This window comes from Epinephelus fuscoguttatus, linkage group LG5, assembly GCF_011397635.1.
Source record: "Epinephelus fuscoguttatus linkage group LG5, E.fuscoguttatus.final_Chr_v1".
NCBI classification, from domain to species: Eukaryota; Metazoa; Chordata; class Actinopteri; order Perciformes; family Serranidae; genus Epinephelus; species Epinephelus fuscoguttatus.
This window is the reverse complement of record NC_064756.1, coordinates 16,704,343-16,716,912: the sequence shown is the minus strand read 5'-3', so window position 1 is coordinate 16,716,912 and position 12,570 is coordinate 16,704,343. Positions and strand designations below refer to the sequence as shown.

Below are 12,570 nucleotides of genomic sequence, written 5' to 3'. Positions count from 1 at the left end.
CCTTTTTTTGTCGTCTGCAGGGACAGCTGAGAGGATGAGGCAGTTATGGTCCATGAGCTGTAGCCGAGAAAGGGAGAGTGTACGGTAAAATGAAAAGAAGTTTTTATTAGAGCATGATTTCAGGAGCTCGTAACTTTTAGTGTTCATGAAAACAGCTTTAGTTTCTGAGGTCTGCACATTACACACAACACTCGTCACACAAGAAACCAGATCACTGAAGGCGTCATGTAGTGCTTCCATAATGTAGATTTATTAGAATATTCAGAGTAGTGCTATAACTTCTCATTCACTAGAGCTTCTGTCTTTTCATAGTTTTCATGGACGTGTTGGTCTGTGAGACAGATGCTCCGCAATGAAATAAATCTGTAAAGCAATGTGAGAGAAAAGAAACAAAGGGCTACCTAATATTTATATTACTAATTACGGAATTTACAGTCACAAAATCTCATGGAGCAGTTCAAATAAATGTGTGGGTTTCCTCACCGACATAATAAAGAATATTAATAAATACATGTTTTTTTTTTCATCCCTTTTCGAGTAGATTTCCAGAGTAAACCCTCTTCAAAAAGTCAGCTCTGAAATCAGTCTTGTTTCAGTGTTTTTGCTACAAAATGAAACAGAGGTGATACACAAGCAACTTTGCAAGGTCAGAGAAAGTACAAACGGCTGCTTCTTTTGCCTTTTTTGAAAAAAAAAAAGATGGAGGTCAACAGGAACAAAATCAGAGTATTGATGGACATACAGTTGAAAACTCCAGTAACAGCCTGCATCTCTCTCTATATTGCCAGCTTGCGTTGCATTTCTGAGAAAGATCGTCCCATATTTGTCAGCTGTGTGAGAGTTTATGAAGAAACTGATGAAAGAGTCAGAGTGGAGGATGAGTTGTAAGTCCGATAGAGTTCGTACCATCAGACTGAAGCACACAAACTCATTTGGCTCCCATCAGTCCAGCAGAAGAATCACCAAAAAGTGAGAAACCAGTTGTGGTACCAACAGTATAAGTCAGTTATACTTAGATTGACATATTTGTGGGTTACTCTCTGCTCTGCGTATATCTTCTCACCTCCCTCCACCCAAAGACCAGGGCAGGGAAGTTCTCCATCTGTGTTTCCTTGCTGACTTTTAACAAAGTGCCCACTGTTTGGTAGAGAAAGGCATGATGGGGCAGAGAGAGTGAAGGCTGGGGGGGGAGTTGAGGCGAGGGCTCACATTGAGGATGAGAGCAGGGGAGTCAGGACTGGATACAGTAAAGAAGGAGGAAGAAGGGATGAACTTGGGGAGGTGTCTGGTCTGGACCCGGAGGCTCTAATTGGATTTTGGGGTGCCCTGCTCTGCTCGGCAAAGAGACTTAGGGGGGGGACCCTGTTCTGTGTGTCAGGGGAGCTTAGAGGAAGTTGTGCTTGAGGGTAAAAGTTTGTTTTGTTTCCCCAGCAGAGACTGGAGCGTGATGTTTAGATTTCTGCTTTAAACTCGTACCTGACTGCCATGCTCATCAGAGTGCTGTGGCTCTGATGCAATGCAGCGAGTGTGGGAATGTGAGTTTAAGTTAGCAAGAAAAGACAAAGGCTGGGTATGAATGTGTGTCTGATATGTTTATCAGTCCAAGCAGATCTGATTTGGTTAAAATCCTTTTGACAGTGACGTTTAAGGGTCTGTACATGCAGAGTGTTGCATCATGAAATTGAGTTTTGTCTGAGGGAGAGTGATTTTGGGGTGAAAGTGATTCATCGCTGGAAGAAAACTGACCATGTCCAGAGTTTTGCAGGTGCAGTTGCATAATAATTTGGGGTGAGACATGGTGATCAGACCTTTGACTTTACTATCTGAGCTTTGAATCAGGTTGAGAGGATAGTTTTTTGGAGAGTAACAGAGGGCCTCTGACTGCACCGGTGAATTCACTGTTATAATGGGTAAGTCCTGACTCTCAACAAAAGCTAGAAAGTCCTCGCTGCTCCAGTCGACAGTTTGTTTCTCATTTCCTCTTCCTCTGTGCTTCAGAACAGATTCGTCTTGATGGCGGGGTTGGGTTTTCTGTGGAAGGAGGACAGGACTCCGGCAAAGGGCCCGGTCATACTGTCCGCCGGCTGCCAGGCCTTCAGAATCTCCTGAGTCTGGGCAGCGGGCTGGGCCACGGCCGGGTTGGACGGCCCCAGGCTGGACCAGCTGGGCGGCTTCAGCCCTTGGAGGACCGGAGAGCTGGAGGTGTTAACATAGCCGTTGTTGGCAGGAGCCGGGCTGGGGCTCAGGCTGGCAGGGCTGCCCAGGTTTCCATTGGCAGAGCCGGGCAGGGAGGCCGTGCTGTCAGGTGTGGGGCTGCAGGTGGATTCTTTGGACTCGTCATCATCGGATGAAGATCTCAGCTCCCCGCCCTTCTTCCCTCCAGAGCTGCTGCTGGAGCTGCTGCCTGTGGTGCCACCAGAGCTGTTGGCTTTGGCGTTGGCTGCACGCTCCTGCTTACGAAACTTGGCACGCCTGTTCTGAAACCAAACCTGGTAAACACACACACAAAGGTAAAATTAATATTTTAGATAGATAGATAGATAGATAGATAGATAGATAGATAACTCTTGCTTCAGGTAAAAGAAGAAAAGCCTGTTCCTCTCACCTGTACCCGCGCCTCGGTCAGGTCTATCTTCAGCGCCAGCTCCTCTCGGGTGTAGATGTCCGGGTAGTGCGTCTCGGCGAAGACCCGCTCCAGCTCCTTCAGCTGGGAGCTGGTGAAGGTGGTCCTGATGCGCCGCTGCTTTCTCTTCTCGTTCAGGCCGGAGGGGTCCGAGAAAAACTTGTAAGGGACTGAAAGGGAAAAATGATGTCCTTTTAGTGGTCGGGAAGCAGCATTTAAAATGGTCTGATTGGCGCTTTAAAACAACAGGCCATTGATTACCGCTGAAAACATGGAGAGGCTGTGCGTAAATGACACAGACGCGTCTGAACTCTAAGGATTTTTTTTAACAATAGAACTGTTAAAAGGCGGTATTAGGAAATATTTCATAAACAGATGTTTTTGATCGATCACTAACCGACTATATTAACACAATAGGCTGGTTGTTGTTTTGCGAAAAGCGGATTTATGTATTGATAAACTGATTGCATCGCGCTCAGTGCCAATAAGATCATATAATATGCTGGAGGCCCATAACAGGCCGATTTATAACAAATGCTGAAAAGGCAATATCGCCTTTATAAGGCTGGTTTATTCATTCTTTTTACATGTTTTATTCTATTTAGTCCGTTATGTTTTTGTTTTATAATATTGGCTCACAGTTTTTGTTAAAATATGATCAAGCCTCAAATTAATTACAGGCTTAAAACTAATTAGGCTGTTTATTCAATTTAGAAAATGTTTTACAATTATAGCCTACATTTTAATGCAGGAAGTACACTTTAATCAGTATAACCACAATGTTAGTTTGCAACTAAAAATGGATTTTGGTTATTTTGGTTATTAGGTCACGGCTAATATAGAAATTTCACAATACACACACAAAAAAAGAAAAAATTAAAATAAAGAAATAAAAAATACAAAAATGTCACTGCTTTAAATAAAAGAAAAACAAAATGAATAGTGAGTTTAAAATTATAAATGTAAAAAATTTAAAATTAAGAATTGGCCAGAATTATATCTGCATATGAATAAATTATACGCCCAGTTTGTCTGTCAGGTGGGCCTATGGCCAACACGTGTGTGTGTGTGTGTGTGTGTGTGTGTGTGTGTGTGTGTGTGGGTGGGTGTGTGATCCTTCAAGACTGATTTCGATTTTTTTAGAAAATTTATTATTATTATTATTATTATTATTTTATTTTATTTTATTTTATTTTTTATTATCATATTGTGTGTGTGTACATATATTGACACGTATATAGAAAGGCTGTTGTCCAAGTGAGTAAGGAAATACAATGTCAAAAAATTAAATAATAACATCAAAATGTAAATTATTACACTAATATAGCATGCAAATATATCTCTTCTTTTTATCAGTTATTTCATTTTAAATCAGAAATGAAGTCTAATACGATTAAATCCATGTAAACCCATTTGGGATTTAAGCTGTGGATGGTTAGGTCATCAATAACGAAAACTAGAATTGACTATTAGATATTGCCTTTTTTCTTTTTTATGTAATGTCGATGGAAACTGTGTCGCAGTTTGAGCCACATGGAGACAAAAATGCATGACTTTATAACATTTTCTTTCCTCGCTTTTTAAATGGAATTATTATCATAATGAACAGCATCCCATAACTTTTCTTTACATCCCTGCAGAGCGTCAGAGGAATAAATGAGAGGCTCCTGTACCTGAGGAGTAAGGTGTGGGCTGGTGCTCCCGCAGGGCTCCCAGGGTGCAGCTGGCCGTGCTGAGCGGGGTGCAGCCCGGGTTGGAGAAGGGTCCGCTCCGGATCGGGTTGTACTGGAAGGAGCTGGCCTGGCTGCACGAGCTGAAGTCCGCGTAGGCCGACGCTTCCATGGCCGCCATGCAGGAGTCATAGGAGTTCAGGTAGGAGTAATCCATCTTATACATGGAGATCAGCCGGTGCAAACACCGGGCTGCGAACCAAAAAAAAAAACGACGAAGTGATATCAGAGCAGAGGAGCTCGGGTGGGTCTGCAGCCGCCTTTTATTTCAGGAGATGGAGTGAATACTGTTCAGACTAGTCACAGTTGGTGTGTCTCTCCAGTATCTCCACGGACTGTTGGTTCGTCTCTCCAAAAACTTCCTGTCAGCTTTGTGGTAAACTCGCTGTCATGCGGCTGTTTTTCACGTTTCTTGGTAAATAATCCAGATGTTTTTCTCTCACAGCTCTTTATTCTCCTTCTTCTTGACTTACTCCTGCTCCCTGGTTTCTCCTCCCTTCAGTTTTCCTCCCTGGACTGCACTTCGCTCTGCACTTCGCTCTGCTCTCGCGCTCCGTTTGACAGCGCGCTGCGGCTCGCGCTGTGTTTATAATAAACTTGGCAGAGCGCAAGACAATAGCGAGGCGGTGGTCTAGTTTCCATGACAATGCCACCAGTGAGTGAGCGTGGACACTGACGCCCCCCTCCCTCTCCCTCCCTCCCACCGCTCACTGCACCGCCCACGCGCTCCACAGCACCGCGAGCTCGCAGGTGTCAGCAGAGTTAAACAGTCAGTCTAAAAAACCAACGGCTTCTTCATTTAAAACACTTATAAAGTCGGTGTTTCCTTTATCGGACGGTGCTAATTCTGGTGAGTCTAGTCTTTTCTTGGCCCAAATATGACCAAAATAAAGTGTTAGTTTCTTTAAGCTAACATATTCCCTTTAGATAAATATATAAACTGCGTCTTTTGTGACTTTAATTAGCTCTTAAACTCTCCAGGTAGAAATAAAATCCTTTCAACCAAGACAGGCACGTCTATGCTTATTGTCCCTCTGAAATGATCATATTTCCCCTCTTTTTCCACTATAGTGAAGAAATGCGTGTGCTATAATTCAAAACAAGAAAGTAGCCCGGCCTATCAGCCTCTAAAAGTGCCCTTAAACCACGTCTGGTTTGCAAAGTATATTCATTTGTGGTATTTTATTCCTTTTATCCTATATTTGCATTCAGACGGAAGATTGAGAGTGATTAAGAATTTGAGGGTTTGAACGCCAGACTATGAATGCAGTGTCTATAGGCCTGAAGAGATGAAGAAAAATAATAATAATAATAATAATAATATAAATGAGCAATCGCCCGGGTTGCAACTGAAATTTGAAAATTGTCCGATGATGGACGCACCTAAAAAAACACACACACATACAGAAATCCTTTCTGCTCTGAGAGAGTCTAATGTCTGATTATTTTTGGGATATTACAGCCTATACGATTACTTAATGCCAAAACACTTGGTAATAATAAATATATAAACATGTGACTGAAATACAGTTTATGAGCAGCTGAAGCTGCTCATAAACCATAATGTTGCCTCGCAGCCGGTCAATATTGTTTCACTGCCCCTCAAACGGCTCGTGGAAACAAGTGCAGCTCAGCCACAGAAGTCTTTATGTGGGGGAAAACGTCCAGATGTGACGGTGATTGGTGAGATTAAAAGCTTTGATTTGATTCCGATCACTTTTACGGAGATGTCACCAGAGTGAGCGTCACTTTGATGTATAGGACTAGAGAGGGAATTGGCTGCGGAGACAACTGAGCAACCACGACAGGCTAACCATAAACGCATTGACGCTTCATAAATTGGTTTAAGTTTATTGTTCGGTGTCATACAATGTGATAAGTCATATCCCACACGGCCCCCATCACACACACACACACACACACACACACACACACACACACACACACACACACACACACACACACACACACACACACACACACACACACACACAGAGGGCTTGAAACCGGCAGCAAGGCGCGCGCTCCATCCTTGTTTCCAAATCTGGTGCTATTTAGAAACACGACGGCTGCATTTCAGTCTCTGTTCACGAAATTAACAGGCTTTTTATTAGTGGATAAATGTCACCAAATAATATAACCCACAAACCAAAATTACATTTTACGTGCGTGCGAGAAATTAATTAAGTTTGTCCTGCGTGCGCGCGCGCCCCAAAGTGCGCGCTCTTATCTGGCTTGACCAGAGGCTGCATGATGATGATGCTCCTTAATGACATTAACCCGGCAAACACGGGCGCGCGCATGCGTGCCATTTGCTGCGCTGTACTCACTTAAACTACAAATAAGTATAAATAATAAGATTTGTTTAAAGCGTTTATTGTGTGGTTGGTGAGAGCTGGTGGATGTTTGGGGCGGGGCGGCACGCGGTGCTCCTGTTGATACAGTTGTTCGTCTTGCGCTGATGTTGGCTCGCAGTTCTGGTGGAACATCTCTCATGTCTGTGGCTGCGTCCGAGTCTGAGGCTCAGTAAGGCCAGACACAAGAGCTGAATACTCAGTCTCATTTTTCCTGGTAATTCAGTCTGAAAGCAAAGCTATATCCCACTGAACAGAAGTAAATGCAACATGTAAGATGTGTGCGTAATTGCGCACAACATGACATGTTCTCCAAATGGTTCAAGGCAATTTGCAGTCTGAGTTAGACTCCAGCTTTAGGTTACATGTCCTATTCTTAACTGCATATTCTGGTCTGGTGTTTAGTCACAGCGTTTCCAATAATAAAAAATAATTTATGCAAAATATTTACCCAGATTTTATGCTCCGTTTATGCGCCTCATCTGCAAAAAATGTGATTTTGTGCACCTGCCTTCCCTGAGATAAGCACTCAACCAGCTTCCTTTACTGGGATATTATTATGAAGTCTAGAAATTATATGTCTGCGGGTGTTACATATGAAAGTCTTACTGTTTTAGGTCAAGAAAAATATGCTTTATATGATACATGGCATAAAATAGGTACTTAACTCCCTCTTAGTTGTGTTATTTATTGAGTCATGTATTAGTGCCCTGTCTCTACGCAAAAAGTTCCCCTTCCCCCAACACATGCACTCATAAGAATACACACTGCAACACTGATATATCCTCAAAAATACTAGTGAGTTCAGTGTGATCCTTACTCTTTAAGCCATTTAAAATACATCTTATGAGCCCTGTGATTTTTTTCAGTCAGCTCCTATAGGCCACACCGTCTGTTGTGTGTCCTCGTCCCGTCTGGTGGGTTCAGAGGTGAGTTTACCGAGAAACTTAAACTGTTTCAAAGTTAAACTCTCCAGGGCCGTTTCTGCCTCCTCCCCAGAAAAAAAGAGCATCCAGGAGCGACCCTAGCCCTCCCGCTTTTAAGCATTTAAACTTTAATCCCTTCAAAGAGGGGAGCGGTCTCTTCCAGGCCACTAATCCGCCCTTAGTGCTCCAGCGCAGGGGGAGACTTCTCCTCCGCGGAGGCTTTAACTTTGGACTTTTACATTCATGGGGCGATTTGACGGAAACAGTAACGGGGATCTTTGGCATTCATGACGTCTGAGTCAACAGAGGGGGGACACAATGGTCCCCTAGAGGCTCCTGAGGGCCCCTGAGAGAGGAACCCCGAGACTATAGGATTATAGGCCTATGGAGGACTAGGGGGGGAATTTTATGGACGCACTTAACATAGGCTGTTTCTAATCAGGGTTATGATTGAGTTAACATTAAAGGATCAATCCTCATTTTTGAGGTTAATTAGCCAATATTAAAAAATTAGGTTGTAATGACAGGAGACAGAAATAATGTAACTAATTTAGCGATTAAGACAATTAAGCACAAGTTCTTATGCGGAAATCATGAAGGACATCATAAAGGCATATCACAACACTTTGAAAAACAATTAAGAATAGTGCGTTATTATAATAAAAATCAGATTTCTCTTTGTTTTGTCGTTATACGTGTCTTTAGAAATAAATTTAGGCTCTCTGTTCTCTGAATGATCCTGATGCATTATGAATAACTATACCTATTAACCAGGGTGTAAAGCCTGACCTTAACATCTTTTTTTCTGAGGAAATACCTGATTTTTCTGCGTTTTGTTCTCATAATTAATTATTCTAGGGCTGCACTCGGTTTTATATTCACATCCCATTAATTGTCCTGTCTGTCCTATCTTATTTCAGCCACGAAAGGGTTCACGATCTGTAGAGAAATTAAATTCCCAGTATTTGTTGCCTCTCTGCTCTCATCTTTCCTGCCACTGTAATTGTTTGTGATGGTCTTCCACCGACTGGAGATCAGAGGGGCTGCATGCAGATTTGCGAGCAGTGGAATAACTTGTGTGCGTCAGGGTGGTGATGGTGGTGGTGGTGTGGGCAGAGAGACTGGTTCCTATGATGGATGCCTGGATGGTCTTCATGGAGAGATGGAGCGGTGTATGGATAGAGACAGGGGATAAGGGATGAGTGAAAGATGGGACAGCGGCGACACCGGTTTAAAGAAAAGCCACGCGGGAGGCCCCAGCCCGGTTTCTGTCCCGTGACAGGCGGTGGTGGTCTGAAAACCAAGTGAAGCTGTCAGTCAAAGGGAGAGGCTGCCAGCTCCATCCATCATGAGAGCTCAAAGAAGAACATGTCCCGTGTGTCGAAAGCCTTTTTTTTGCTGCTTCAGAATGAGGCAGCTATTGATCCTCAGGTCCGGGTAGTCTCTCTCCTGTTTGTCGAGCTCTGCAAAACGTGTCGTTAAATCCACATATTACTATTATTCTTATATCTTATTAAGAGTTAATTGAAGCCAGTGCCACTGATATTGTAAAATCAAACAAAGTTTAATCATACTAATTTCACATTGCATGGTGCGAGCATACAGCTGATGGTTGCTGTGCAGCTGCTGCAATAAAATGCAACCAGGTGGGACCAAAAGAGAGAAAAAAGAAACAGACAGAGGCCTAAGTTGAGTAGTGTTTTGGCGAGACTGTATCCTTTGTTACGGATTAACCCTCCATGGCTGCTTGATTCCCTCTGAAATGAAATTTTAGTTAATGTGATAATTATTTATAAACTGTTAAAATAGCTGCAGCAATTGGAACACCCACATCTCTGCGCTTTAAAATGCTTTTAATTGGTTGTAATATCTTATTTTACTTATGAATTAAAATCCATTTTTAATTTAGATAATGCTATTCATTATTTTGATGATATTAACTTCATATATTAATTATCAAAAGTGAGTTATAAATCAAAAGGTGAAATTGATCGAACATTAAAATTATTGTTTCATGCGCACCTCTATGTATTTTCTCCTTTTTGGAATTTGCTGTTGTGCATCGCGTAGCCAATCGCGATGATAGGATGTGGACAGTACGTCTGTTTTCGTTGCACTGTATCAGGTTATAAATAAATCCCTTAAAGCTGATTTAATTGCCACCTGTGCGTAATTTGCTTGTGCGCAAAACACACAAAATGGCTGATTGAATTCCTTTGCTTGCTCTCAGCATGTGTCCATAATTTACCTTATATGTAATTTTTAATCTCCTGTCAATAGTTTATATCATTGAGAGTGAATTGATATTTGTAAAGACTGATTATCCTTAAAATTTAATCATTAGGGCCCATGTTTTTTTCTTTCCATTTGCTGCAACTTCATCCTCCACCGGGCCAGTGCGCTCCACACAGCCGGGCAGCTGGCTCTCCACCTGCAGTGTCACTAAAATGTGTCGTGTCATCGCCCCTCTTAAGATCCTCTTCCCTCGGAGGTGAATTTGATTGCGCATAAAATAAAATCAGAAATCACAGATCCTGCCGTTAACATCCATCGGCCCTGCGTCTTTACAGCAGCAGAGGCTGGCGGCGCATTTGATTTGCCCGGTGATGGATGACAGCCGGTGCGGGAGAGGGGGTGGATGGAGGAGGGAGGAGGGGTGGTGTGGGCCAGGGGCCGGGGGGTCCCGTCGGTGCGCCTGTCCCTGCATTTCAATCCCCAATTACCGGAATGTACCGTGACGCTTCGGCTCGAGACGACGGCGCGCATTTAACCGGGTTAGAGACAGAAGCAACAGCACCCAGTGTAAGAGTTACATTCAACTCCTCACTCAGGTGGTGTTGATGCACATGATCAAAATCAGCGTGGGGCTGTAGCCTGCTCCATAGGAGGGGAATAAAACACTGATGCAAAGATAGTTTTATATTTTCTTTAATACCTTCATTTATTTGTTTTTCAATCTTGGCCATATTGTGCCTTGTATCTGGGCCAAAGTGCATCACCTCAGAGAAGTTGTTAAAGGCTTTGTATTGCATAATAATGCAGCCTGGTGAGGCTGCACACAGGAAAACATCTCCAAAATCAAACATAAAGAAGAAAACCTTCGGATGAAATGGCTCTCTTGTGAAATCTTGTCATATTGCACCAGTTTTTCATGATCTGAATATCATCTTTGGAGCCTGTAATAGCGCCTTTAAAGAAACCACTGCGCTCACTGAAAAGCAGTAAATCTGCTGCGCACTCTGAGTTTGGCTCAACATAAGATCAGTCAAAAATCCACAAACTATTTTCAAATTCGCAAACGTGAAATGTGCAGCACAAAGGCTCGTCAGTTGTTCTGTCAGTTGCCACAAAACGTGCCCATTAATTTTAACCCATCAAATTAGCCTCGCGCTAATTTAAGTCCGCTCTAACATCAGTTCAACATGCATTCATCAGCCGGAATATGACGCAGAGCAGCTGCGGTTATTCACATGCTGCGTACATCTCTCTACTGCGGCACCAGACCTGTATTATCCTAATGGATAACGGCATGTTACTTAAAAAAGAAGCTTTTTAGGATAAAAACCAGGTCCCGGGAGACCACAGTACACACACACACGCACACCACAGCTGGAGCGGCGAGGGATGGCCGCGCGCAGGAGAGCTTCTCCAAACACGCTAATTAGATCTCGAGCTCTGGCCCCGCGCTCTGAAAGCAGCCCAGCGGCGGGGCGCGCGGAGCTGTGGAAAGTTAATTGAATTAAATTCCCTCTAAACTAATTAGGCTGCAATCTGCCACGCGAGCTGTCCCTGAGCAAGGTTCGAATTAGGCGGAATGGATTCTTTCCTTTTCTTTAAAAGAAAGGAGGGCAGACTGGTGTGTTTTTGGTGGGGTCCTTTATTTGTCTTTTATGCTAATTCTCCCAGGGGACTGTCACGTGATTGCCTTGCGGTAACCGGACGGCATCCGGTGCGTGCAACCCCCGTCAACCGGTCCATCTCCCGAACCGCAACAAAGCTTCCATATAACTCCAGGCGTTAACACCAGAGCCAAGTGTCTCATTTGAGCAAATGCATAAAACCAAAATGAAAGCCTGGTGCAGGCTGTGATAACTGTGCTGCTCCACAGCTGCATGAATGAGGAGCATCTCTAAAGCTTAGAGGACTGAGGTAATGGAGGTGAAATCGATCGCTTTCCTGGGGGAGCACAATGAGAAACGGGAAGGAGGGAGGGAGGGAGGGATGAGAGGAGTGCGGAGGGACACGGATGAAAATCCCCCGTTAAGAGCAGGGACAGATATGATAATGGGAGAGCCTCTAGTAGTCGTTCATCATTCACCACCTCCACCTGGCTGCTGCACCTCTCTGAGCTGCTGCTGCTGTCTGGGCTGCACAGCAACTGCACTGAAATCAAACACACCCAAACTTCTTTACCCATCTTTTTATTTACAGACTGTAGATTAGTATTTATGAGCAGCAGAGGACATGAGCCAGATCTCTCACATTTCTCAACATTGTCCATTTGTGCATGTAACACATTCAGATACACAAACTGGGAACCCTATCACAACAGTTAGACACAGTACCATCTTAATGTGTGTACAAAGAGCAGTATATGAAGCAATATATGAAGCAAATTTCTTTATTTTCACCAAAATGAAAGTCCTCTGATACTTAAAAGATTTCACTTTAGGAACTATATGCATTTACTAGCTTACAGTGTAGAGATGAGGGAATTGCATACAACAGAGGATCCAGTCTGGACAAAGAACTGGGGACGTTGCGGTTCATGGTAAGCACCTTGAACCCAGAGGATGCCCCAAATGTTTTCAGTAATTTGGTTAATTATAGTTTATTTAGAGAATCTGCACCACTAAAGGACAGTATCAGCTAAGACCATGAATTATTACTTAATCTTCATGGGCTGACTGAGACAACAGGGTCCCTGGGCACAGATA

The 12,570-nt window shown here is 43.4% G+C and overlaps 1 protein-coding gene across 1 annotated transcript; it reads right to left on the bottom strand.

Annotated features, from left to right (window-relative positions):
- Positions 1-252: 252 nt before the first annotated feature.
- phox2a (paired like homeobox 2A) lies at positions 253-4,519 on the bottom strand. Its single transcript, XM_049576522.1, has 3 exons — positions 4,297-4,519; positions 2,606-2,793; positions 253-2,489 (listed from the first exon to the last, which is right to left on the bottom strand). Exons 1-3 carry the CDS (start codon positions 4,517-4,519, stop codon positions 1,995-1,997), a joined length of 906 nt encoding a protein of 301 aa, XP_049432479.1. The 3' UTR covers positions 253-1,994.
- Between the last annotated feature and the right edge of the window lie 8,051 nt (positions 4,520-12,570).

Coding starts and splice junctions, on each gene's coding strand:
- phox2a (XM_049576522.1), bottom strand. CDS start 4,519: ATGTATAAGATGGATTACTCCTACCTGAACTCCTATGACTCCTGCATG. Junction 2,794..4,296: donor GCCCACACCTTACTCCTCAG/GTACAGGAGCCT, acceptor TTTCCCTTTCAG/TCCCTTACAAGTTTTTCTCG. Junction 2,490..2,605: donor TGACCGAGGCGCGGGTACAG/GTGAGAGGAACA, acceptor TGTGTTTACCAG/GTTTGGTTTCAGAACAGGCG.